The 26,695-nt window shown below is 40.0% G+C and overlaps 2 protein-coding genes across 6 annotated transcripts in view; one reads left to right on the top strand and one right to left on the bottom strand.

Moving 5' to 3' along the window:
• The first annotated feature begins 448 nt into the window (after positions 1-448).
• aida (axin interactor, dorsalization associated) lies at positions 449-10,428 on the top strand. Of its 3 annotated transcripts, none has more exons than XM_005921528.3 (11): positions 449-778; positions 1,507-1,573; positions 1,664-1,717; positions 3,206-3,260; positions 3,606-3,669; positions 3,979-4,082; positions 4,248-4,259; positions 6,744-6,866; positions 7,030-7,152; positions 7,986-8,103; positions 8,200-10,428. In XM_005921528.3, the coding sequence occupies exons 1-11, from the start codon at positions 672-674 to the stop codon at positions 8,297-8,299; spliced, it is 927 nt and encodes a 308-aa protein (XP_005921590.1). In that variant the 5' UTR covers positions 449-671; the 3' UTR covers positions 8,300-10,428. The 3 variants fall into 3 exon arrangements, with proteins under 3 accessions (XP_005921590.1, XP_005921591.1, XP_005921592.1); XM_005921529.3 differs by having other exon boundaries at positions 450-778; positions 4,251-4,259; XM_005921530.3 differs by lacking the exon at positions 4,248-4,259 and having other exon boundaries at positions 452-778.
• A 1,353-nt stretch (positions 10,429-11,781) lies between these two features.
• The window catches only part of mia3 (MIA SH3 domain ER export factor 3), a 21,060-nt gene continuing 6,146 nt past the window's right edge, over positions 11,782-26,695 (bottom strand). For 2 of the 3 annotated variants that reach the window (XM_042220367.1, XM_042220368.1), the window contains 24 exons: positions 25,686-25,994; positions 24,824-24,954; positions 19,723-19,854; positions 19,484-19,505; positions 19,306-19,394; positions 19,137-19,214; positions 18,907-19,017; positions 18,746-18,817; positions 18,542-18,646; positions 18,324-18,446; positions 18,117-18,204; positions 17,956-18,008; positions 17,764-17,854; positions 17,461-17,599; positions 17,102-17,264; positions 16,957-16,992; positions 16,782-16,849; positions 16,353-16,438; positions 15,976-16,089; positions 15,383-15,442; positions 15,250-15,296; positions 15,068-15,136; positions 14,257-14,635; positions 11,782-12,549 (listed from right to left, as the gene is read on the bottom strand). In XM_042220367.1, the coding sequence (XP_042076301.1) occupies positions 12,290-12,549; positions 14,257-14,635; positions 15,068-15,136; positions 15,250-15,296; positions 15,383-15,442; positions 15,976-16,089; positions 16,353-16,438; positions 16,782-16,849; positions 16,957-16,992; positions 17,102-17,264; positions 17,461-17,599; positions 17,764-17,854; positions 17,956-18,008; positions 18,117-18,204; positions 18,324-18,446; positions 18,542-18,646; positions 18,746-18,817; positions 18,907-19,017; positions 19,137-19,214; positions 19,306-19,394; positions 19,484-19,505; positions 19,723-19,854; positions 24,824-24,954; positions 25,686-25,994 (2,825 nt within the window). In that variant the 3' untranslated portion in view covers positions 11,782-12,289. The remainder of the gene's footprint in view (positions 12,550-14,256; positions 14,636-15,067; positions 15,137-15,249; positions 15,297-15,382; positions 15,443-15,975; positions 16,090-16,352; positions 16,439-16,781; positions 16,850-16,956; positions 16,993-17,101; positions 17,265-17,460; positions 17,600-17,763; positions 17,855-17,955; positions 18,009-18,116; positions 18,205-18,323; positions 18,447-18,541; positions 18,647-18,745; positions 18,818-18,906; positions 19,018-19,136; positions 19,215-19,305; positions 19,395-19,483; positions 19,506-19,722; positions 19,855-24,823; positions 24,955-25,685; positions 25,995-26,695) is intronic. The other variant, XM_042220369.1, reaches the window with a different exon arrangement.

Genomic DNA, 26,695 nt, shown 5'->3' with positions numbered 1-26,695 from the left:
ATGATTTATCTTGTTTTGATCGCTTGGTAAGCACATTGAGTATAAGTGTAAGGAATGGTGCTATATAAATAAAACAGTCACAATCATATAGTATTTTATTATAAATATTCTTTGGGGGGGTTTTCGTTGGAGCTTGTGTTTACTGTTTTTTAAAATTCAAAACAGTGTAGTGAAAGATCCTTATACCTAAAAATAAAAGAAAAAAAAGAAAAGGAAAAGTGGAGAATACATCAAAAAAAAAAAAAAAAACCCCAAACAGCCAAACATGAACACTGTTACTTTGCAGTATTTTAACTGTAGTCCTGCTTCGTAACTGTTGCTGGCGTATACAGTTGTTAAAAATCCCTGCACCTTTAAATAAAATAGCTCTTCTTTCTCCCCGCAGCACTCAAACCTCAAACGCGCCGCGGTGCTCTTCGTCCATTCGGGCGACCCCGAGTCCCGAAACGCGCGCACCCCGAGCTCCAGGCGGGACTTCCTTTCTCCTGCGGATGCGCTGATATTAGGGTGAGCAGGCAGAAAGGGCTTGGTCGGAGTGTCACCGGTCTATCCGCGCGCCTCTGGACACCAGATGACCTGGCCGACGACTCCGCTGCCACTGAAGCCCCGTAGATGAATCTCCTCCTCGGCTATGCTGCCCTGAGAGCGCCGCGAGTATCCGCCCCGCCAACATGTCTGATGTCAACAAGACTATTCAGAAATGGCACGCCAGTTTTAAGAAAGGCACAGACTTTGACTCGTGGGGACAATTAGTGGAGGCTATAGATGAGTACCAAATGTAAGTTGCATTCAACATGTGTGTCCTGTGTGTCCACAGCGCTGGTTTAGCCCGAACGCAGTCCGGGCGCTGTGCTTCTTCTTCTTTTTTTTTAAATTATTATTTTTCCCTTCTCTGGGTCGCCTGTCCCTAAAATCTGCGGGGAAACATGTAGGAGACAGTAGGTGCAAGAAGTTAGCCCGTGTGCTGTCAGTCAGCTCTCGGAGCAGTAAATAAACCCTACCATCCATGACGTGATGTGGCAGTTGTTGCAGTGGGGAGCAGATGTGTTGCCTGATGCATCCTAGCTCTGTCCACAGCAGCACTTTAGAGTTTAAGGGAGAGTCCGTCCATGTAGCCTGTCATGGAAAATAGGTCGGAGCTGCGAGCAGTCTGTTTCATTATGTGTCATGCAATGCAGAAACGGGCCAGTATTCCTCAGAGTGTTGGGAAACAGTCAGCCACACCCTCTCATTGTTATGGGTGGGTTTCATCTGCTGAGTGAGGAATGGTTTCTGCTTCTCAGACCAGATCTTTGTCTTTGCAATTTCCTTAAAATGCGCCCAGCTTCTCTCCCAGTTAATAGTTTATTTAAAACTGCACTAACAATGCAAAAATCTAGATCCCTGCAGCGGCTTCTACTGTCCGCAGGGGGGCGCACAGACACACACCTTACCTTATAGGAGTCTTGTAGGGTCTTGCAGTGAATCATTAACGCGTCTAACTGTGTTTCATGTGGGTTCGTTTAGTTTGGCAAGACAACTGCAAAAAGAAGTCCAGTCAACAAATTCATCAGACTTCACCGAAGAGCAGAAGGTAATCATTACATCCGCCTGCAGCTTCTGCACCGGAGTGCCTGTCACTTTACTTAAACTAACGAGTGTTTTTTTTTCTTTTCTTTTAAAGAAAACTCTGGCAAAGATTGCAACATGTCTGGAGATGAGAAGTGCCAGTTTGCAGGTTTGTATAGGAGTCTGCGTGATTAGTAACTACAAAAAGGAGGCCGTATCCAGGTTTTCAGAGATGCTGAGGTCATCGTTATTACATAAAAGTAAAATTTGAGCATCGGCAGTTTTACTTATGCATATAACACTTTTGAAAGTGGTCTTGAGCAATAGTTTTCCAGGCTTTCTGAAGGTCTTTCAAAGTTTGTCTTTGGACATTGGCCAATGGTCAGGTCCACTCCTTGTACCTGACCATTTCCAAAGGGAAGTTTTTCCTTGTTAAGTCACTTAACACTAACCATTGACTCATTCAAGCATAAAAAGGCACCTAATTCAAGGGGTAAAATGGTCTTGTATCTACACATAACAGGCAACTTAGCAAATAAATGATTTAAAATGTTATCTTTAGACACTTTGAGTTTTAAAAGGCATAAAATTGTGATTGTTGGACTAAGTGATTCCCAAAGAGCTATAACTGAAAAGGTGTCCTTAAAATAAGATAAGGAAAAGTGTCAAGTATAGAAGAAAAGAAGTGAGAGGCCTAAAATACAAAACAGTACTTCAAAGCCTTAAGAAACCAGAAAAAATCCATCAAAAACCTGACACACGGACCTGACAGATCCATCTGACCCTTCAGCTGAGCCATGTACTGTTCAACAAAGCCTCATCAGAAATGGTCTCAGTGGAAGGGTGGCTGTCAGGAAGGCGTTCTTAAGGAAAGGAAACGGGGAGAAAAGGCTGAGGGATGCCAAATTAAACAAGAACTGGACTCGAAATCAGTGCCAAAAGGTTTTATGGAGTGATGAATCCAAGTTTGACATTTTTGGTTCAAATCATCATCGGTAAGTATAGAAGGGGTCAGGAGAGAGGTGTAGCGGTGGGTGTCTACACCCATCTGTAAAACCTCGTAATGATTTGGGGCTGCGTTTCTGCCAGTGTGCATTAGGGATCTTGTTAAAATCGATGGAATAAGAACACAGAAAAGTACAATCAGATTCTGGTCCGTCCAGAAAGTGTTTGATAATGGCCTTATTTTTCTGCCCAAACACACTGCCAATGCAGGAAAAGTATTCCTGAATAGAGAAACACACAAAGAGTCACTGTCAGTCATGGATTGACCTCCCCTGAGCCTGAACCTCAACATTAATGTGAGATAAGTGTGAGATCGTCTCACATTGAACAGAAGACGACCAACTTCCAAGAAAGAGCTGTAAATGTCATTCAAGAAGCCTGGAGAGCTGTTTCTGAAGACTACCTAAAGAAACCATAAGAAAGCATGACTAAGAGACGTCAGTTCATGATGAATAAAAGTGATCATAAATCTTGGCTTTCAAGCTCGTTAGAGTTGTTTTTGCCTTGTATGCTGTATGTTTACACACTTTTCTATTTCCCATTATGAATAAATTAGGGATGGCTCAAGACTTTTGCACAGCGCTGTAAAAAATTACATTTTTTCCTGAGGAAAAACAAATACTGAACATATCTTTTGTCTGGGTTTCTTCAGTGCACTCAGTCAAAGGAAGAGTTCAACTTAGAAGACCTGAAGAAACTGGAAACCAGTAAGTGTATGACTGGGTTTTTTCCTGGCTCGAAATGGGCCTCTAAGGGGCGACTCTGCAGAAAAACATGATTGGTGTGTGTACAGTAAAGGTGCTGAAACTGTGTGGCCTTATTTGACAGAACTCTACATGCATTTCTGGGCATTTTGCAAACAAATGTTTATTACACTTTAGAAAATGAAAGACGAATTTAAAATGTTGATCTGGTGATTTTTCTTTTTTCCTTTTGCTCTGGCCTGTGGAAACATTTTCTCTATGAAGGAAAAACACTGATGGACAATTTACTGGATATTCTGACATGTTTTAATAGTGATATAATCAACCTAACTCCTTTTTCTTCAACAGTAATTAGAAATGTACTCACCTACAACAAAGAGTTTCCATTCGATGTTCAGCCGGTGCCGTTAAGGTAAAAATCCATCACTGGTGTTATTACTGCTTTGGGCTCGTGCTGCATGTGTCATTGTGTCTCAACATTACTGGATTTACAGATTTTTGTGAATTAATACAATAAAAGAATAACTAATAGATCAACATGAGTCATGTAATCACACACAAGCGTTGATAATTTTATCTTCAGGTCTCTAAAAAAAAAGTGTGTCTGTGAAGGGGGTCACACGCTTTAAATATTTTCCTTACAGGGATATGTAAACTTTATCAGTCCAATGAATCAGGTGTTTTGGGGGGGCGGGGGCGGGTTTGTGTTCCTTGCCATCAGGAAAATCTTTGCTCCAGGTGAAGAGGAGAACCTCGAGCTGGAAGAGGAGGAGGATGCCACAGCGGGAGCAGGTTCAACAGAAGCTTTTCCGCCACGAGCTCCTGGTGCGTTACACCTGTTTATCACCCGCTTGAGTTCACATGTCATTGTTACATGTTGTCGTGTTTTGGAGGATCATTTGACCGTGTGTGTTTGCTTTTTTTTTTGTTTTTGTCTTTTCTGTTGGTGCCGTGCATGGCTTCACCGCTCATTCCCGCCTGCTTCATTAGCAGCTTTGCAAGGTACAGCTTATGAATGAAAGGCGTCTGAATCTGTCCTCTATTGCATGACTGTGAATAATCCTGCCTCATTCAGAGTTAATTTTAGAACTAGATGCATATATGTGACTGGAAGGTGAAGTTAATGATTCACTCTTTCACCAACAGAAAGCTTTTCCACTGATCAAGGTAGCCTGATTCCATCAGCTTTGGCCAAACATTTTTTTTGTCAGAGCTCATTTATTAAAATCAGAAATATTTCCTTTATTAGAGTTAAGTACTTTATGGTAAATGTGATGATTTGGCTCTGAGATTATTTCTGTCCTCAGAGGATGCGTTATACCCAACCTAACATCTCCTTGTTCCATCATCATTCCAAAGTGAGGTTTCGAAAACTCTAAATATACAGTTGTGGTCAGACGTTTATACATAGTCATCATGGGCATGAATGTCATGGTAATTTTGGGCTTTTAATAATTTCTTTGACCTGTTATTTTTCCAGGGTGGATGGATTGTACAGCATACAGCTTTAGTGACTTTAAAAAAGCAAGATTTGCTTGCACAATTTTTTATTTATTTGGTATTTTGTCGAATCCACACAGGGTCCATGCACCTGCAATGACATTTTGTTAAATGTCCCTTAAGTTGCACCTTAAGCAGACGCTTTTGGTAACCACCAAGAAGCTTCTGGCATAATTCTAATTGGATATTTGAACACTCTTCTCAGCAGAATTAGAAGAGTTTATTTAAATTGCTTGATTTCCTGGAGGAGAGCTGGCTTTTAAGCGTAGTCCAAAAATAGGGAAGTTTATTTTAAGGGCTTAATGTTAGCCTGCTTCCCATTTTCCTAGTTTTGATTTGCATTTGGGAACATTGTCCTGTTGGAACACCCAACTGTGACAAAGTTTCAACCGTCTAGCTGCTGATTTGAGGTTAGATGGAAGGATTTGGAGGTCCTAGCGCGTGATGCTCGACAGTCGGTACAATTTTCTTTGGTTTGAAAGCCTCACCTTTATGACCCCAAACATACCTCTTGTCATTGTGGCCAAATAACTCAATCTCTGTCTCGTCTGATCATAACAGTTTTCTCCAGAAGGCATTTGGCTTGTTCACGTGGTGCAAATTTCAGTTAAACTTGAAGGTGTGGGTTTTGGAGCAGGAGCTTCTTTCTTGATCAGCATCGTCTCAGTCTATGGTGATTGTGTCACCGTGGACAGAGATGCTGGTGTTTCAGACGTTTCCAGTTCATGTGAAGTTTGCGCCTCATTGGTTCCTGGTTTTAAGTTGTTTGATCCAGGAATCTGCAGTTGTTTAGAAATTTCTCCAAGAGACCTTCTTAACTTGATCAATCTAATGAGTCCCGTCAAACAAATCTTTGTTTTATGCCGGCAAAGATTTTCTGCTAGTTGTAGTCAATAACAACTGCTAACGAGAAGTTAGAAGGCCTCAGCCTTGCTAATTTAAAAGACATTGTTGATTGTATGCGGATGTATGTATAGATTTGAGCCTGTTTGTATACCTTTGACCCTATGGAGATGAGAAAAAAATGCAAAATATATTAAAACTTGTGTTATTAAAGCTGTATGCTGCACTATTATTCTATCCTGGAAAAAACAGTTCACAGAAACTATTAAAAAGCCAAAAAACTACCACGGCATTCATGCCCATGGTGAGTGTGTGAGAGTCACTGAGGACCTTTTCTAAAAGTGTTCACATAGGATGCTGCGAAATTTGATCCAACAGAAAAGAAGCACAATAAATTCTGTGTCCAATTTAATCATAATGAAACCAAAAGTACGTGAGATTCTCGGGATGGGGGCGAATAGAGGAACCCATATTTTTGTGCTTACAATAGCTCAAACTATATATAAATGTGAGTAATGTACAAGGAGCAGCAGACTTCTTGGCTCAAATCCCAGCAATTACTTGCAGCCCCAATTTTAAATGAGCCTTAACTTTGATTTAAGTAGTCACAAGGGCTTAAAACACATGTGCAGGACTGCCAGTCAGATCCATTAAACTCCACAGTGTACGGTGGGAAACTTTGCCCCCAAATTAGGGTCAAAACGACAACATAATTTGGTCACGTGTTTCCTATTTCCACTGTTGATTGGCTCGTTGGCTGTGTTGTATTCCCTTCTGTTTTAATGTGTCTTTATCTTCTTTCAGATGATGGTTTTTGGTTCACAGCTACAGCTTTGATATTTTTTTGGTTCACTTTATTTCCTCTCGCCAGCTTTGTTTCCTGCTGTAGTTCAAACTTTATTTAGCTAAAGAGATTTAAACCTCTGTAAACTAACTTCTCACTGGCAAACTGCCTGTAGACAAAGCCCCAAAGACAGATATCCATCAGGAAGTGATAGGGACTTAAAGGAGAATGGATTAAACGCATCATTCCTATGGATTGATCAAAATGTGTAAAACTGGTTTGCCAAAATCCCCAACTTGAAACCAGTTTTTAAAACCAGTTCTAACTGCTAATATCTTCTGATCTTTGTCCTTTTATAGGTACCTTGTTACCACGGCTACCCTCAGAGCCTGGGATGACGCTACTTACAATAAGGATTGAAAAAATTGGGTTAAAGGACGCCGGACAGTGCATTGATCCTTACATGACCATCAGTGTCAAAGGTACAGATCCCACAGTGCACGCCTTCAGCAGGCTGGCCTGGAGTTGCTTTTATAACCTTCACAGCTGCTGCTTTCAGATTGGACACACCCTCTTTTCAGCTGTACTCCCACGCTCTCTGTCCCCTGTACATGAAAACCTCTCCGCCTTTTCCTGTGGCTGCAGATGTAAATGGTGTCGATCTGAACCCGGTGCAGGATACCCCCGTGGCCACCAGAAAGGAAGACACGTACATTCACTTCAGTGTGGACGTGGAGGTCCAGAGACATGTGGAGAAATTACCAAAAGGTAGTCCCCGCCACAAGCTGGGTTCACAGCATGCCAAGTAATTTGTGTGATGATTTTTTTTTTTTTTTTTTTTTTTTTTTGCTCAGCGTTCTCCGAGTAGAGGCAACAGAGCTCCTGCGGGGAGGAGCGGACGACTAGAAAATAAACCTGCAGTGAAAATAAAGCTGTTTTTACACATAAACAAAAACTCCAGGCAGTCCTTCTCACATGTAGCAGATATAAAGAGATGTCTGTGTAGATTGTGCAGGAGCCAGGAAAGAAGACCACTTGCTGGCTATGAATTCTCCACACTTTACTATTAGTTAATGGTTAATTATGACTGCATAGGTGGCACCTAAGTTAATTCAATTAAATTAATTTCAGTTCTATTTATATAACGCCAAATCACAACGCTTTATATTGTAAGGTAAAGACCCTACAGTAACCCCAACCATCAAACGCCCCCCTTTGAACAAGCACTTGGCGACAGTGGGAAGAAAAAACTCACTTTTAACAGGAAGAAACCTCACGCACAACCAAGCCCAGGAAGAGACAGCAACCTGCTGCAAATTTAGAAATATTGTCACCTAGGATTTTGAAATTGATACCGTGGGTGTATCGCTTAAAAAATCTCATGCAAGTTCTTATCTCAGTTAACTCGATCTCAAGGTCAGAGGTTATGTTTTCTGAAAATCTTGTGAATGCGATAACTTGGGAACAAGGGGAATTTGAAATTGATACAATAGGTGTATCCCTCTGGCCAGCACCAGTATTTTTCCTGATTTAATGTGACTATTAAACATATTCTCTCATATCCTCCTTTAACATTTGAGGTACGTTTACATTTTTTCCAGGAGCAGCTATCTTCTTTGAATTCAAGCACTACAAACCCAAAAAGAGGTTCACCAGCACAAAGTGTTTTGCCTTCATGGAAATGGACGAGATCAAACCCGGGCCGATCGTAATTGAGCTGTGAGTCTCACCGTCCAATGAGCGTTTTCCAGCGTGAACTGGAGAAAAATCTTCTCTCGATTGTGGAGTGAAAACTGCTCCTGTGTTTCATTTCAGGTACAAGAAGCCCACGGACTTTAAGAGGAAGAAACTGCAGCTTCTCACAAAGAAACCACTTTATCTCCATCTTCATCAGACGTTACACAAAGACAGCTAAGTCGGACCACGCTTCGAACCTTCGAAGGCCTCTCTCACATCCACATCCAGCAAAATGTGGTGTTCCCCCTCATCGCATCAAGCAATACTAAAAAAACAACAACAAAAAACCTGTGGTATTTTTATTTTTTATTTTTTCCATGAGTATTTGAAGAAAGTAAAGTGAACAGAGCTGGATTCCTGTCGCATCAGCTCACACTCAGATTTTAAAGTCTTTGATTTTGTTGTGAAGTGTAGGAAATACCAAGTTTTCCAGAATCCAGAAGTAGCATGTTCAAACCACCTCATTTCAGTCTTCCGTAGCTCACTGATTTTTTTTCTTTTTTTCGGGGGGTCAGGAAGAGGCCGTGAGCATCTGCATCTGAATCCTTCAAAGTTCAGTTTAGACTTTTAAGTTCGGCAAACCAAGGAAGACATGAAATAAATTAAAGACAAAACAACGACAGCTTGTTCCATTGAGCCACAAAAGAAGTGCTTTTTGTAATCCGGGTGTATTTATGAAGTCCGGAGTGCACTACAATAATAAACTTTTATCATTTTTAGTTATGAACGGTTCATAATCACACATCTAAAACAGGTATAACAGACGCAAGAGAGACGAGTCCTGACGTTTCCTCATTTTGTCTTAAAACTAGTGAATTAACAGAAATTTAAAGGGGCACTAACCTGACAAAGAATCTGTTTACTGCCTGTCGCAGACTCTGTCTCACAGTTTTGTTTCCTGCTTTAACATTTACAGTTCCTGACATTTAGCAGCTTTGAATTAAAGGTGGCTTATTTTGCACAGATTCAGCTGCCGCCAGCTCACTATGTAACATGTTGTAAGTTTCCCCGCTCAAAATGTCAAACTGTATCTGTTTAAACTTACACTCACTGGACACTTTATTAGGCTATATCTTCTTTTCTTTTTTTTTCAACTGCACATCCACGATGCAAATGCCTGTGAGTTGTTCCACCACATCCTAAAGGTGCTCTGCTGGATTGAGGTCTAAAGACTGCAGAGGCCATTTAAGTGCAGTAAACCTGTTGTCATGTTCGAGAAAGCAGTTTGAGATGGTTTAAGTTTTGCGATCTGGTGTGGTATCCTGCTGGAAGCAGCCATTAGTAGATGGGAACACTGGTCATAAAGGGATAGACGTGGTCAGCGACAATACTCAGGTAGGCTGTGGTGTTTAAACAATGCTCAGTTGGTACCAAGGGGCCCAAAGCATGCCATTCCATTCACCAGCATTTGAACCAGTGTACCTAACGAAGTGCAAGTCATGCAAGAATTGTGCCATCGGAAGTAAACGTGCATATCATTTGAAAAGTACATTTTTAATTTTCATTTGTAATTAAACACTAAGCAAACTCAGTCTGCACTTCATACTGATTTAGTGAGTAGTCACATTCAGGTTTATAATGACTCAAGTGGTGCCATCACAGGTAACATCTTCAATTTAATCAATGTTTTTTTCTTTTTAAACTTGTAGCACATGTAAAGTGATACTGGTTTTTAAAAAAAAAACGGTTGGGTTTTTCAGAAAAAATCACAAAGGGAGACGTTTAATGTCCCTATAAATCTGACAGTGGCCACGTGTCAGCGTGGATTTAGAAACGTAGAGGGAAAGAGATGCAGCACGGTCTGCATACTGTGGAAGTGTCTCGCCATGAAGCAGATGTTTAGCACCGGTTTCCGATACGCAGTGTTGGATCACGTGCTGTCGTAACCACACAGAGGGTTTTAATCCACTGTTACGTTGCAGATTTCGTGTTGGCTCTGTGTGAATGGGATTACGTTCAGAACTGTTCTCATGCGCTTGTGCTCTTCTTTTTATTCTAAAGAGACCTCTTTCTTTTCTCGAGCTTTTCACATCTTTCTTTCCATTTTGACTCTATAGATGTTCTTCACTAAAACGTCTTGTAATTTTTGATTTTTAGATTTTATTTTTGTAATGTCACAAAAAAAATCTGGACTGTAAATTAACTGTAAGATACACTAACTGATGAATATACAGTAACCGTGTGTATGTGTGAAGTGCTCTGATGTGGCAGGAGTGAGAACTGTAGTGTTTTCGTTTTGGCAGAATGAAGGAAATTGTATCAAACATTTATGGCGTGTTTAATTTCTAATAAACTACAAATGAGGCAGTGTGTTGATTTATTTGAACTGATATTTTTTGAGTGAGGAAAAGTTTATACATTAATATACTGAAATAGAAAAGTTAATATCAAGGAGTGATGCTATTAATAAGTATTTCAAACTCTACGAATAAAAATGTTTAATGTGAAGATGATGTAAAGACAGAAAATTGAGTTATAATTAGCACAGATCAGCACGGACGTATGACTTTATGTAGCCGAGGCATCGTGTTTTGCTTCTTTAACATTTTGTCAGATTTACAAACCAAAAAAAAAAAAAAAGGAAACAGGAAGGTTCCTGGTTCAAATCCCCTGCTTTGGCCAGGGTACTTTCTGTGCAGGTTACCTCTGGGTATTCCAGCTTCCTGAATATTCGGGTAAATGTGGTTTGTAAGAAGGTGGTGGTCAGTAACACCATATCCAAGAACTTCCACCAAAAAGCCAACACCACAATGTTACTACCACTGACATCAATGACTTTAGGAGGGGCTACTTGGAGAAATCTACCACCGAGTGCCAGATCCAGCCCACAAGACACCCTAGTTTCTATCACATAGCATACAATCCTCAGAGGACAAAGGCAGAAGTGGCCCAAAGGCAGAAGTGGCCCAAAGCCAGCGCTGAATCCGAGATGAAGCATGAATGAGAGTGTCTCCTAGGACAGTGAGAAGCAGTGTGTGTATTTACTCCTTACACATTCTTTTGGTAGTGGAGTAAGCGGAAAAAGACTGAAAACTCACATGAACTCCCACTCGAGCATAAAAAAACGTCTTGGGAAGTCTGAGAAACTTTGGTTGCACAGGTGGCCAACTTACTGACGTCATACTCAGACACACGGTGGGTCAAAGTAAATATTTGGTTAACTAAGAGACGTTTTTGATTAATGGAGCAAATTCACGTATTTAAAATAATTTTTTCCCCCTCATTTTTAATTTGAATTATGGCATTCTGTTGTAACACTTTCCCTCCACATAGAGGGACCTGGATTAGCTACAAAAGTTACATTTTAGCTGTAAACCAGAAAAAGAAACCCCAGGTAATTAAATAACAAAAACTGTCATCATCACTCTGAGCAATAAAAATGCAAACACATTGTCTCTGTACGTTTTCACATTCTGACTTAAAAGCACATTAACATGTTGGTGGAACGACTTCCCAGCTCAGCAAATCAGATTAACAGAGCAGCTTTTTTGTCCTTGTCCCACCAACAGCACAATCACTGAGCAGTAGACAGCAAATACGAAACAGCAGCTTTCGGACCAACATGTTTGTATAACAGCACAGATGTACGCCTTATTTCTTCACATATATTCTTCATCGCACACCCTACAAAAAACATCCTCAGTATTAACGTACCACACACAGCTTTTATATTCTTTATTAATAAAAGTTCTACCAACATAGTAAAATAAGTTATACATCTGGCCGTCAAATTACACATTTGCTTTGAAATTTGTACGTAAAGCAAGAGCTTTGGGAAAAATCATGGTATTCCTGAAATGCTAGAAGCTAAACCTCCCTCCTGTTTCTCCATTTTAAAAAACAATTTCCACAGGAAATGACATTTTTAAAAAAAAAATCTGCCCCTTTAAAAATCATAGCTATATAATTTTCTTAAAGATCAACACAAATGAAAATCTGGCATAAAACGAAGTGTTATTGCACAGGCTGTTTAGAAAAGTGGCAACCCTTTCAGCTCACATTTCAGACATAACTGATCATTCTTTAATCTGCGGGCCTCGCTGTAAGAACATTTGCATCTGGACTATGAAAATAATCATGATCTTTGTTTGTACTGGATCTGGGTTGTTATTGTGACAGGTTTAGTTAACGGGGGTGTTTGAGTCCTCTGCCATAGCTGGTGGCATATTTAAGGCTTGACCATTTCTGGCCTGGCTGAGTCCTGAGGGGCCTCCTGCTTCATGTGCAGGTCTTGTCTGGGGACGCTGTGAGCGGCTACAGAGTTCTGGAGGGCATCGGGTGCAGGCGGGCCATAAGCATCACCAGGATGTGCTGGATGAGGCGGGGCACCTAGAGGCAGGTCCACAGGTTGGCCAGGGTGGTCACGTGGTAATGGGAAGCGCATGTCAGGAGGGAAGGGTGGACGAGGTCCCATGGGCCCACGGACACCTAAACAGGAAAATCGCAGGGAAATGATGGTCACACAGACAAAAAGACCAAAGACCCGGTCTGTACTTCTTTCAGGAAATAAAGAAGCCTTTGCCTTCTTCTGCCTCAGGGTCTTCTTACACAGACTTTAGTAGCACAAGTAGATGAACAGGGACCAGAATATATTCTGCAACTCAATTTTTTTCTTTTCATTTTTAAATCAGCACCACATTAGCATCTGCATTTCATTTACTTGTGGACAGTCCCCTCCCTCCTATTCTGAAAGTTCAGCTACTGCTGACCAGCTCGCCCCGGCCCTTCCTGTTTCATGTTAGTCAGCCAGGATGAAAACCACAGCAGCAGATTATGTTATTTGCCATTTTTAGAAGGGAAGCATAAAGTTGGCATTATTTAATAAGAGATAAGCATTGTGTATATTCATCTCGTAAGTCAAAGGAAACCCCCAGCTGCTACAAACAGAATTTAAATCTGCCAAAAGCTGAGTATTAGAAAGCCAGAATGCCACCTTAAACTAGTTAAAACCGAAGAGTTGATAAGGCGAACTATATGAATGGCTTCCCTGATCAGTTTATTATATATTTTTTAAGTCCAAGTAAGATTGGCTTGTATGACAAGAAATTAATGGTGGCAAATGTGAGAAAATGTCATGTATAAACATTAAAAATATATATATATATATATATATATTTTTTTTTTTTTTGTTAAAGCCGTAACTCCTCTCATCATGTGGTACACTGCACTACTTTCTGCTCATTTACCATCATGCTATTATCCTCTTTGTTTATGAATGGCTGCTCTTCATCAAATTTTAAGCATTGCAAGCGGCTACAAATGGAGTCCATTTCCGGGCTTTACCATAACACTGCCTCTACTTCAATCTATCTGGCCTCACTCAACTCCACTGTGAATCATGTCTAATAGCTTGCTGCTCTTCTTCTGCATGATGAATTGGAATCTGAATCTGAAGAATACTGAAGATGATGACAACAGACTGTCTGTTGGCAGTTCAACTGATCTAAGTATGTCCAAGAGTTTGTGTTTTACTAGAAATGACAGTTTTCCAATTCTATTTTACTAGTATTAAGCAAAGTCGTATAGATGAGTTTGTCCTGTAAAGAGGCTCATCCACCTCTCAAATGGCTGAAGTCATGACAGAGAGCATCTTTAGCGTGGTTTTCAAAAGCTGGGGACATCATCTCAAAGATATGTCCACTGCAATCATGAATTCATGAACTGAAACATCTCGAAATGTGTTATTTTGGACTAGAAATTAAATCTTTTTGATTTAATCTTTATTTAACCTTATGGACAAAAGCCATTTTTAGTTTCCTATCTGTGCGTTATTTTTTTTTTACATTTTTTTAAATTTATTTCATTTTTATTCTGACGGTCCTGTTGAGTAATGTTGAAAATATATTTGATTATTTTCAAATTCATGCTTCCTGGGTCATTTTAATTTGTTGAGGGAAGTGGAGATAAGAGTTATGGAAATAATTGTTGACTAATCAAAGAAAAATTGGCAGCTTAGTCGACTACATAAATAAACGTTAGTTACAGCCCTACTCAGTACAACTATAACATTTTAATGAACTTTTCCCATTTTGGCTAAAACTAAAATGAGAAAGTCTGGCATATAAAGAGGTCCACATCAGGTTTATATGGACCTAAAAATATAGTGTTATAAATATAACAAAAAGTTGAACGTACCCTGTGGAGGAGGCATCGGTCCAAAGTGATGAGGTGGAGGGGGACGGAATTGCGGTGGGAGCGGACCCCGGGGATCAATGCCTGGGCCAGGGCCTTGCCTGGGGGGAATTGCAAGTCCATTGGGGTGTCCAAACTCTCCTCCCATTGGTCCAGGCAGGGGCATACCTGGGTGTCCATTAGCTGGTAGGGGAGGACCTTGAAGAAGAGGAGGGCCAGGTGGGAGGTGATATGGGCCAGGTCGCGGTGGTCTGTAAGCTATGGGTGGTGGCAGACGGCCAGGAGGGAGCATTGGATCATAGGGTGCAGGACCAGGTGGAGGTCCGTGGACCATGGGTCCAGGTGAGTCCCTGATTGGTGATGCTATGAAGGATCCTGGACCCTGGAAAACAAACATACATGCCAATTTGAAGTGACAACTTTCATGAGAGTATAGATGGGCTAACACGTTGTCATGCAGTGAAGTGATCCAGAAACCACACAGTGCATTTAGCCAGGGTTTAATCACATGACCACTAACCACACACCATGGTTATTTGGATTAAAAACAAGCCACTTTCATAGCATCTTGATATATGACACACATACTCTGCAATTTTTCATAACCCCAGTATTTTCAAGACACATTTTTGAGTTGCTGTTTCTTTCAGTGCAGTGAGATGAAAAACACACTAAGCCTAAAAAAATGTTTAGTCAGCCCCAGAGAAAAAGAAGAGCCTTTGATCCCCTTCCAAATCCAAATCAAGGGAAGAGGATGTGGAGTGCTTCCAAACACCTTCACACCAACACCTGGACTGACAGCATCTGTACTCACTGCCTCTGGATTCTCTGTGGTGACCTCAGCCTTAGTCTCTGTTTTTATCTGTGGATCTACTGCTTGCGTCTGTTTCAGATTAGGACAAACAGTGGAAATGCAGCAGGAGCTCTAAGTCTACACATGAAAGGAGAGATGGCATCACATAAAAATGGGTTTGATATGATTAAAAAGAAACTTACAGATGCATCCAAGTTGGCTGGAGATGAGCTACGTGGGCCCATCATGTCTGAAAGAGGGGAAACAGTACTGCATTAATAACAGGTTCAAAATAAACACAAAACCTTCGAAATGCACAAACTGCAGAGGACATACCCATCCCAGAGATGTGTTTTTCAGGGTAACGACCATGGGGATCTGATGGAGGGCGAGGACCTGAGGTTAGAAAAACACAAAACTATGAATAACCAAAACTCCATGGAGCCCCTTCGCAGGGAAAACACAGCCGCAACACACAGAGTAAGAGGAAACAAAGAGACTGTACACCCTAGGAAAAAAAAATAAAAAAATAAATCAGAGGTACAAAAAAAACCCCCAAACCCTTGCATTTAAATGAAATCATCTTTGATTTCTAAGAATAACTTATTCACACATACACATACAAATTCAGCAAATCTTCTTCCACAATCTAATCTTGTTTTTAATGAAACAAAAGCAAAAGCACATTTCAACAGAAACAAGCAAATGATCCAACTGGAAGGGGAGGGAGGGGGAAAATAAGAGCTGGTACCCGAAGGAATCAGGATGTAATACACACTAGGAAAAAACATAAAAGGAAAACTTGAGGTGAGAGAGCTGAAAAGAAAAATAAAGTCAGGAGGGAAAGAGGAGAGAGATGAGGTTGTAACGGAGAGTGATGTTCCACTTGGGTAAAAAGGAAGTGGGGGAAGCAATCCACTTGGACTCACCAAACGGGTCAATTCTCCGTGCAACTGGGGCAGAAGGAGGACGCCTGGGACCCTCAATCATTATAGGTGGGGATGGTGCACCCCCACTCACAGGAGAGGGCCCGTATGAGTCACCTGTTACAATTGAACCGTCAATTTACCAAAAGAAAAGAACTGCAGCTGACAAAACAACACAAGTCATGCAATAAAGAGGGTCACTTCAGGGTCTCCAAGAAAAATCAAGCACATGAACAGGACAAATACACAATCAGAACACATATGAGGCAAAACTGGAGCCCCCCTGCCCCGCAACAGAAAACAGTATTATCTTCAGTGGTTCTTCGGGATGACAGCTGAGCTGATGGAAATAAAATAGAGGGTGAGATGTGCCTGCTTACCTTGGCGAGGGCCTGCAGGCTGACCAGAGTTTGGTCTGAAGAGAGGAGCGCGGCGCTCATTGAGCTGAGAGGTGAGTACAGCCAATCTGTGAATAGGAAGAAAAACAGCTCAGATGCAGTTAAACTGGGCTGTGACTAACGGCAATTTTAATTATCTGATGAAAATGTAACAGAGCCAGTGGTGACGTCATTAATTTCACAGTTTGTCCAAAAAAAACCAAAAAACAAAAACAAACAATCAATAGCCTCCAATCTATTCAGCCTGAAGTCACATTAAGCAGTAATAGGAACAGCTATGATGTGAGGTAACGACTAAACATTTTCAGGCTTTCGGAACTTCCTGTATAGAAACAACCTTATTATGAGTAACAAACAAAATTTCTGATACTCCAGAACAACAAGGAAGCTTTAACAACTGCCAAAACTCACTTTTCACGAAGCTTCGATGATTCGAGCTTCTCTTGGTTTAGAGCTCGCTCTGCATTACGAGCGTTCACCTGCAGGCAGCACAAAGAAGCAGAGTAATGCTTTAGCTCAATACTAATCTTACGCAGACTGAATAAATTATTTATCGCATCTGTAAATAAACGGTGTGGAAACATACCCAGTTTGAGTGAGTTTTGTTCTCCTGCTCTTTGATCTAAAGAAAGAAAATCCCATTCAGCCGAGATTCAGATTGGAGTAATGTTTTTATTTTGTTGACTAATCTGAAAACGTTAAGATAAAAAACAAACAAACACACAGTCTACCTGCTCTTTGTAGACTTCCTCAGTCTTCTTCATCTGGTCCTCCATCTCATTAATGCGCTGCCTTAAAATTTTAACCTGCTCCTCAGCTTCAACAGCTTTCCCTCCAACCTCCGACAGCAGATTCTCTTTGCTGCGCCGCTCCAGCTCCTCCTTCGTTAATTTCCTGTGTGCGCAGAGAAACACAGTAACTCCCAGTCCTTCTACAAATCACAACTGATGAGAGGTTTCACTTACTCATCATCATCATCATTCATGGTGTAAAGACAGCAAGTAAAATTTACAACTACAAAAATACAGAAGACTTTCAGACATTCACGACAGGAAGTAACAATTTCGAATCTGCTGAAGACTTCACTTACTGCTGCAGGGCATTTTCCTTCTGCTGATACATTTCGACCATGATTTCGTTTTTCTGCTGGAGGATCTTGAACTGGTTTTCAATGTGGCTCTTCTCACTTTTCAGGGTTGAGATTGCATGTTCAAGCTCCTGGTGTTGCTCTGTTTTAAAATAAAACAAAGAGGAGTTTAGTAGGATGCAGATACCCAACTGAATTACACAACTTCTTAACCCTTGTGTTGTCCTTGGGTCAAAAATGACCCCTAGGTGTATGGCAAACAAGTGTATGGGAATCCCGAGGACATTAAACAAATTCACAATGTACCTTCCATTGCCTTCCTGGACTTCTCTTCATTCAGTAGTTTTGTCATGAAGCGATCCCGCTCTTCTTCAACTACAGCAAGAGTGGTCTGAACCTGTAGGGAAAAATACAAGAAAATGCAATAACATTTAGAAACCGAACAATCCTCTATAAACTAAAATATAATAAGCTTTACAACATCTGTTGATATCTCACCCTAGAAACATCCATCATCTGTTTGATTCTGTTCTTTACAGCCGTCTTCTTGTCTGTAAGAGACACCGAAAGAACAACAAAACACTATATTATTAAACAGTGGTTAATGAAACTACTCGCCGTATTTCATCCATAAATATTCTGATAAACTACAAACTTACCAGGTGCTACTTCACCATTGGCCAAAACTTTGGTGTCACCTTTTTGTAAATCACAAGCTTCCAGGTCAGACAGAAGTTCAGACAGCATCTGAAGTGGACATATTGTGCAAGAATGAGACAATTTCATAAATAAATAAATAAATAAATAAATAAATAAAAACAAAAATCAGGAAGAGTTATGACAGTAGTTAGTGAAAAAAAAATGACCTCCACATTGTGATCTTTGAGCACCACAGAGTCCTCCAGTTCTTTCTGGGACTTCTGATAGACTTTAATCTTCTCATTAAGCTCTGTGTGTTTTTCCTCCCAGCTTTTAATGGTGACCTTTAGCTGTTAGAAGAGGCAGGGTAAAAAGCATAAATTAAATCTGATTAGGTATTCAGATTAATGACAATAAAAAAGAGAAATATCCATATCTGTCTTACTGTTTTGTTCTCGTCCTTTAACGCAGCAAACTCTTTTTCAAGACATTTTTGTTGAACGTTTCGGGCATCTTCCCGAATCTTGGCTTCATCCAGGAGAACAGTAGTCTATGGATGAAAGAAAACAGTTTATAAGATAAATTAAAGCTAAAAGGTCACAGTAACACTACAGAGTTTGCAAAAAAAATATCCCAAAAGGATTTGTACCTTAGAGAGCGCTTCCTGAATCTTTTTCCTGTTAGCTTGTAGCTTCTCGTTTAACTTCTCTAATTTCTCAATCTGTTAAAAATAAATAAATAAATAATTGCAGCATGAATCAGCGAAAAGAACGCAAATAACAACGAGCAGAAAGCAAATGAAACACTTACTCTTGTTTCATTTTGGAGAGTGTTTGCCCGCTCTTCCTCCAGTAGCTGTGCGTATTTGTCCTTTTCCTCGGCCATCTGTTTATTCAATGTTTCAGCCTGTAAGACTTTACTCTGCAAACAGTAAAGAAAAAAAATTAACGACAACCCTTCAACAAATAACTGAGTGTCAACAAAGATTCAACCCGGTTACGTAAGACTAAATACATATGAGAAAGACTCTTACTGCTTACCTCTAGCTCTTGCGTCTTTTTCACTGTACAACTAACAGTTTCCTTTGACTGTTTTTGATTTTCTTTCAGTTGTTCAGTCTTTTACAAAAAGAAGAAAACATGAATCAGATGTGTTTTGTTTGTTTTTGTATAGGAGAAACTCAACAACATTTCTCTTTCTGGGGCTCACCTGTTTCTGGAGTTCAGCCATTTTGGCGAGAGCTTCATCCTTTTCCTTTTTGTGCACCTGGATTTGCTCTCTGAGTCTTTTTTCATCCACTTTTCCCATTACACAAAGCACACAATCAATGAGGCCGTACACATATGCATTTTGTCATGTTGTGCAAAAATTATAACTGAAAACTTACCAAGGTACTCTTTCTTCTTTATCTTTAAAAATAAAATTAAAAAATCAATTTTAAATCTTACAGTGTATAATATCATCCAACAATGACCTAAATATGGAAGATTTTATACTGTGTATAACTCAATCCAATGGGAGTATAACCCAGGGGGATACAAAGCCTTATTAAATCAAAGCTCATACAAATAATATTGGCATTTTACTGGCACCAAATAAACAGAGCAGCAATATCACAACACTTACTGCCAGCACAGTCCTCCAGAAGAAGAGGGTGAAGGTCAATACTCCAACCAAAGCAGTGATGACAACAGCTTGCCAAGGACAGCCAAACAAAGTTTCTCTTGGCTTCCACTCTTCTGGCAGCAATGAAATCATCTGAAGAGACAAAAAAAAAAAACCCCACAACCACAGCTTTAACTCTGGAGAGCAAAATTAAACTGGAAACAGATGGTTAAATTAGCACTATGCAATTCAATTATATCGATTTCTAGTTACAAACACAGCTTTCAAAAGTGGTGAAAAGAAGATTGAAAAAGAAATTGATTGAAAATTATCTTCATAGTGATGCTCTTATTTTGTCTTATAACTTGATTGCACTTTTCCTTTCATATTCTCATTTTGCCTATCACAACATCACTTTTTCCTCTCAGTAAAAGCTTAAGTTCAGGCTATTGCATGAATACTTTGGTTTACAAAAATGTTTTTGTTTTTTTTTTTATTTAGCTCAAAGACACTTAATTAAAAAGAGACAAGAGAGTTACCATGTTTCAAAATGTATCAAAATAATTATGACTATAAATCTGGCTGCAAAATAAATAAACAAAAAAGCCCAATGGAAAAACAAACTAGACAATATACAATAAAAACACTGCAGAAGCTCTGATTAAACATCAAATTAAATCTACAGTTAGACTAAGACACTGTGCATACATTTACCAAACTATGACACTTCAGTAAAGAGTCATCTGTAACTCAAATAAGCACTCATTACAACCAAGATTAGCAAGAAGAGCATCTCTGTCCCACAACGAATCTTAAGGCTGAAAGGCTACTGCAGCAGCAGAAGTGCCACTCTTGTAAGCTAGAACAGGAAACTAATGATATGACTGACATGGGCTCAGCAGGATTGGACAACAGAAAACTGGAAAACATTGCCAAGCCCCCAAGTATTTATCTAATAAAGTGGCAGCTGAGTGTATGTGATAAAGGACACAGGATCGATATAAAAACACAAAAAGATTAGTCTACACTCTCAGTTTAGTCACCAAAATAATTCTGTTGGTTATTTATTAACATAAAAATAACGTGTTTTTCTACATTGTTCCATACATACATTTTGAAGTGATGTAGCATTTCATACATTACTTGATTAGGGAGCAATTCATACTACAAGCTTTTCTCTTTCACAAGCTAGGTGGGTTTCACTTTATAGTTAAACTAGCTTCATTTATGCCCAGTCATACCAAACCGAGCATATTAGTCCAATCACAAAGAAACCTTTGAACTCCCCATGAGACAACAGTACCAAACACATACATGCTCTCACTCCGTGGCTCTAATAAAATACAGGGATTACAGCTGCCTTAATACTAATGGCAAATATTAAAAGCCTCTCTTCAATTTACTGCTTTTCAGTTCTAAATGTTCAATACAAATTCAACAAAGGCTGGGCTGTAAGAAAAGTTAGATAGCAATGAAAAGGGCACAGGACAGTGAAAGGTCTTCAATCAAATATACAAGACCCGGTCGACTGCTGTTAATGCTAAAGGCAAGTTTGGTGAGTAGATTTAGGACAAGGAACCGTCCAAGTCATTATCCATCAGCCACCTGCTAATTAACACGTCATGGTTAACCCCACAGGCCGTGACAGCGTAAATAATAATATTCATATAGGTGTCAGTCTGGCTTTTTTTTTTTTTTTTTTAAATACTGTAATGAATACTTACATGTTGCAGTTCCTTCACAAAAACTACATATGTGTTCTCCGGTTCCATGACAGGCAGGGATAATGTCTCCCTCTCCATTCTCGTGTTTAAAAACAAGAACGGAACTAGCCAGATGCTAGTTTGACAGGTATCAGCTAGCTGCCTAGCACGTTAGCTATTCACAAAGTAACTGTATCGTTAAGCAAACGCTCGTTATTCAGGAGCGTTAATGTCTCCCGCGTATAAAAGACAAATAAGCGGTCGTTAGACAAATGGACAACGTAAAATAGTGGAGATAGGAGTTGGTAACAACGACTTGCTAACGGTAATTAAAGATCACCCGTCAAATCCCATTCACAGCAGTTATCGTGAAGCGACGGTCGTTAGCAGAGTTGGTGGTTCTGATTATGGATAACGACTGTAGCGACCAAAAAAGGCTACACTAACTCAACAACACATTATCTGCCTGTACATGCCACAATAAGGCCGCTAGCCCCAGCAGCCAGCTCAGCACCGGCTGTGTCGAACTTCAGCCTGTACCGCGACAGTCAACAAGGCAGGGGGAGGGCCGGAGGGGGCGTTCAGGGAAAACTGGAAATTTGAGTTCTCACATAATGCACCACACTTTCAGAGCAGTAAGACCGACGTCTATGTAGGGCGACCAGAAGTGTACCCACACGATTTTAATCATCTGTCCCACATTTTGGCTGGCTGAACAAAAGTCTCTAAAGTCATGCAAGTCTCCAGCTCCCCAAAAACTATATGTGGGGAAAAGAGTTTATTCATGCGGAAAAATGTGGGATAGTGGAATGCAACATTGCAATTTTTGGTATCTATTCAATATTATATAGAGTATAAAGTATACTATTATATAAAGTATATACAGACCCAGCTTTGCCTGCGTCAGTACTTTTAAGAGCCGCATGTAATGATTTATGAGGTGAATCTGAATACGTTTTTATGACAAATAATTGTGAGTTTTGCATTAATTGGTTAACAAATCACAAGTGCACCTTTGACTGTTTTTCCCACTTTTTGTCTTTTTTTTTGAAGCGCTGGAATTTAAATGTGCCCTCCTGGCAACCGCTTTCTGTCAACCCCTGTTATTTTAAATGTGCTTAATAAATAAAAATGACTTGATAGTGAACCAAAAAGGGTTCTTATACTATACTTAAATTACTTAAATATTTTCATGTTCAGGATATATTTTTTCAGTTTCAGTAAAATTTAAGTGTTAAATTGAGTGACATCAGAACCAATTACGGCAGAACTGGAAGAAGGAAGATGAGCGAAGTGTGGACAGGGCTGTGGGGATGCTTGAACAGACATGCTTACTGTTTGATGTAACTGAAGCGACATACTCAGAGGAGATAAACTAAAGGATCAATCCTATCACACAAATATTGATCAGATACCAGTACCAACGCCAGTATCTATATAATCAATATTTAGATCGATCCATCCCCTCCTATTTTCAGAGCAGCAAGACAACAGTCTGTGACGTCTGCCCCAAATATTGCGACAATGCCCTACATTTTGGCTGGCTATACAAAAGTCCTCGCCAGTGATTCTTATAAAACAAACTTATAAACAAAACAGTGGATCATCTGCCTCCATTTCACCCTATTCCTTGAATTCTACTCTATCACACCAACCCTCTGATATCCTGCTGAGCATCTTGGTCACTTCCAATAAAATCTGAGCATCTTTAACTCTGTCATCTTCAGCCGAGGCTCCTGTTTTCTTTTTTTATTAGTGATGAGCATAGATGGAAACTAAAGTTCATAATTGGTCCTATGGAACAGTTTTCTGTACATGCTTCCAACAGCTGTCATTGCAGTTGCTGTCTTTTCAGCTTTTCTGTCTGCTAATCATCTTTGGGTTTTAGCAGGGATGCATCCAAGTTCTCTTTGAGTTGTTTTATTCTGACACAAGTCCATTTTTGTAAATTAGAGTCATTTAAAATGCGGGACACTGTCTCGATATAAAAATGCTGTACAGTCTCACACTCCTGATGACACTAGTCTCACAAGAAACATTTTGGTTTAAAAATTGATGAGCTGAACTATGAATGCTTCCTTGCTGAAAGTACTTTCATGCTTTCAGCTGTTCCCTTATTTCCCAAGACGTTGCCACACAGGAGGGAACCACATGTTGATTTGTTACAGATACTACACCGGATGCCCTTCCCACTAGCTTGTGACCCCTGAGGATAGCTTTGTGTCTCCTCCCAGTCTTGAAACAGTGATCTTATGAACCATTCGCTCTTTGAATGCCTCCCAACTAAAATCCCCAAATTATTACCACAGAGATAAGAGGTGGAAATTTTAACAGTTACAGTGATGCAAACAGGAAATGCAAGACTGCACAAAGACTGCCACATAGGACCATAAAAAAAATTCAATTCCTCTTTATGTCTATTCTATAGTAATTGAGTTTAACTAAATTAGAGTAAATCAAAGTTTATTTGTGATTGACCTGATCAATGCCAAACCTGTAACCTGCACAGTATGTGTGTATTCATGTTTTAATTTAGATCAAAATCCCTCTCGGCACTGGCAACACGTCCCACAGAGTCTTCGCAAACAAACCCCTTTCATCACATTTAGTTTGCCCGGATCTGGTTACCCTAGCAACATAACATATGGTGCGTAACTATATCAGAGAGGCCAATACTTTTCTGGACTGTGTACTGCTCATTTACGAGTAATATTTCTAAGCCACTCTAAGTTCAAATAAAATAGAAAATTTTGGTAGGGATGGGAAGCTCGAAACAGACGTTTCGACACTGTGTCAAGCCTCCGAAGCCGAGATGTTTTGAAAATCTGCTCTGAAGCGTGGTTCAAATGTTTTGGGTTTTGCTGGAGGTGCCAAGCTGTTGTTCTTCCACGTGATAACGAGGCCTCTGTATGTTAAATGAGTAAATTGTTTCTTCAGACTTCAATCATCCAATCTAATAAACCACGCCAAAAAGCAGCATACTCAAGTATAGTATGTAGTATGTCCCTATGAACTATGAGTGATGTTAGGATGTCCTGGGATAGCGTTAAAAAGTATATAATAAGTTTTTTCTTTCCTACTTCCTTTAAAGAAGCCATCAAGGGAACATTTGTTTATTCATTTTTCTGTGCGGCACTCAAACCAGCAACAGATATTCAGCATACGCAGACAGAGGAGATGATAGAGAACAAATTTGTTTAACTTGTTCCTTAAAAATCTGCATGTTTGTGCTTCTTCCCTGCACATGACAGAGAAAGATCAGAAAAATCGGACATTATTTTGACGTTTTTAATTGTCAGATCATCGAGACTGATTACAGATTTAGATTCATTTGGATGTTGCTGAAATATTTCACAAATTAGATTAGTGGTGAATCTAATGTATACAGGATGTGGTGTATGCAATGGTGGTACACTTACCACAGTGCTCCACTCTGCAGTTTTATTCGTGATCATTGCAAGGATGCAGCCCGTGTAAACAAGCCCTGTTGAGAATAACCCCACTTCTTCTTCGTGCACTTCGGACACTGGTTCCATGGAGTCCATAGACCCTTGTCAAACAGAATTTAACAGTTAGTAAGTCTGTTTGTTATTGCTGGATTATGTAAAGCTCTTCTATAACAGAATATAGTTAAATATCAACATAAAGGCAAAACCATATGTAACTAATATAGTGTAACTTTAATATGATAAAACCAGAGGAAGCTTAATGTGACTGATTTGCTGACCTCAAGATTATCCTATTTTATTGTAGCCAAAGTCCAAAATTCTCATAATGTGTTTACATGTTCTAAATATTTCACAAAAGCAATGATATTTTAATAATGGATTGCATTTGTATAGAGCTCAAAGCGGTTTACAATTTCACTATTCATTCACTCTCACACACTGGTGGAGGCAAGCTACGGTTGTAGCCACAGCTGCCCTGGGGCAGACTGACAGAAGCAAGGCTGCCATATCGCGTCATTGGCCCCTCTGGGCATCACCAGTAGGCGGCAGGTGAAGTGTCTTGCCCAAGGACACAACGATGAGACCGGCAACCTTCCGGTTACAAGACGAACTGACATGTCTTTGAGCCATGATCGCCCCATTTTATTAGGAATCAAACATTTATGCTCCTTTTTTGTGACCATGGCACACTAAGGTTCAAGGCACAATTTCAATGGGGAACCTGTATTACTATTTACACCACACAGCCTCTTTGTAATCTTACATATTATAACTGTTGGTGGAAACCTGCAATTTAATTCCATTACACCATTGCTCTAAAGACATTACTAACCTGAGGGTGAGTGTTCAACCTCAACACCAAGGCCCATGTCGAAGGCATTTTCCAGGGTGGCTTGAGGCACCTTTTGCATCTCATCAGATGTGCTGAAGCTCAGCAGATTGTCTTTGTTTTTATTAAAGTGTCCACCATCTTCCTCCACGCTAACGTCCGGTCTAACCAGCTGTTCCTCTTCAACGTCAGCTGGCTTTTCTTCAGGATCCGTTATTGTCAGGTTGTCATCGCTCTCGGCCTTTGGTATTTTGTCCAATTCTTCCTCAGCAATGTGTAGCACATCTTCTTTAACATTCAATTCCTGTTCATCTGAGATGGAAACATAGGGGGAAACCCAATAATGCTTAAATTTAAGATTAAACATTTTAAATCTAGAACTAGCCTCTAGATTGCATGACATCTGCAGAGCAAAGACAAATTCATTATCATGAAAATCCATTTTGGCTTTGTGAAAAAAGAATTATTCAAGTGAAATGCATTAGTAATATGAAATATAGTTATTTTTAACATTACAAGAAAGGGTTAGAGTTATTCTGAAATTCTAATCTCTTATGGATTTTCATAAACCCTTTCCTATGTCAACTCTCAAGATAAAGAAACACATTATGTCTCTTCACTATCAGCATGCAGCTGAGCTGTCCTTGTGGCCCACTGAAGAGCCAAAATACCCAGCGCCATCACTGGACAGTCACGTTATCAGTCTCCTAAAAGATTGACTAAGACTAATGTGTTTTCAGACCTCCTCAAATAGAAGTACATCAACAAATAGATAGGGATAACTCCAGAAAATCCACTACAGTGACCATCTGCTTGATGCTTAAGCTATACCTAAATTGGTATATTGAGTGAAAATGAAACCATCCATCCATCCATTTGCTTCCGCTTATCCTTTTCAGGGTCGCGGGGGGCGCTGGAGCCTATCCCAGCTGTCATAGGGTAAGAGACGGGGTACACCCTGGACAGGTCGCCAGTCTGTCGCAGGGCGAACACATAGACATAGACAACCATTC

The sequence above is a fragment of the Haplochromis burtoni genome, unplaced genomic scaffold (assembly GCF_018398535.1).
Source record: "Haplochromis burtoni strain Fernald_Lab_line unplaced genomic scaffold, NCSU_Asbu1 Contig_47, whole genome shotgun sequence".
In the NCBI taxonomy this organism is placed as follows: Eukaryota; Metazoa; Chordata; class Actinopteri; order Cichliformes; family Cichlidae; genus Haplochromis; species Haplochromis burtoni.
The sequence above is the reverse complement of the archived record's forward strand: the minus strand, read 5'-3'. Positions and strand labels throughout refer to the sequence as shown.

Bases quoted from the DNA above. Each gene is read 5' to 3' on its own strand.
- aida (XM_005921528.3), top strand. From the start codon at position 672: ATGTCTGATGTCAACAAGACTATTCAGAAATGGCACGCCAGTTTTAAG. The intron at 7,153-7,985 runs GTAGTCCCCGCC...CATTTTTTCCAG, and splicing joins TGTGGAGAAATTACCAAAAG to GAGCAGCTATCTTCTTTGAA. The intron at 8,104-8,199 runs GTGAGTCTCACC...GTTTCATTTCAG, and splicing joins GGGCCGATCGTAATTGAGCT to GTACAAGAAGCCCACGGACT.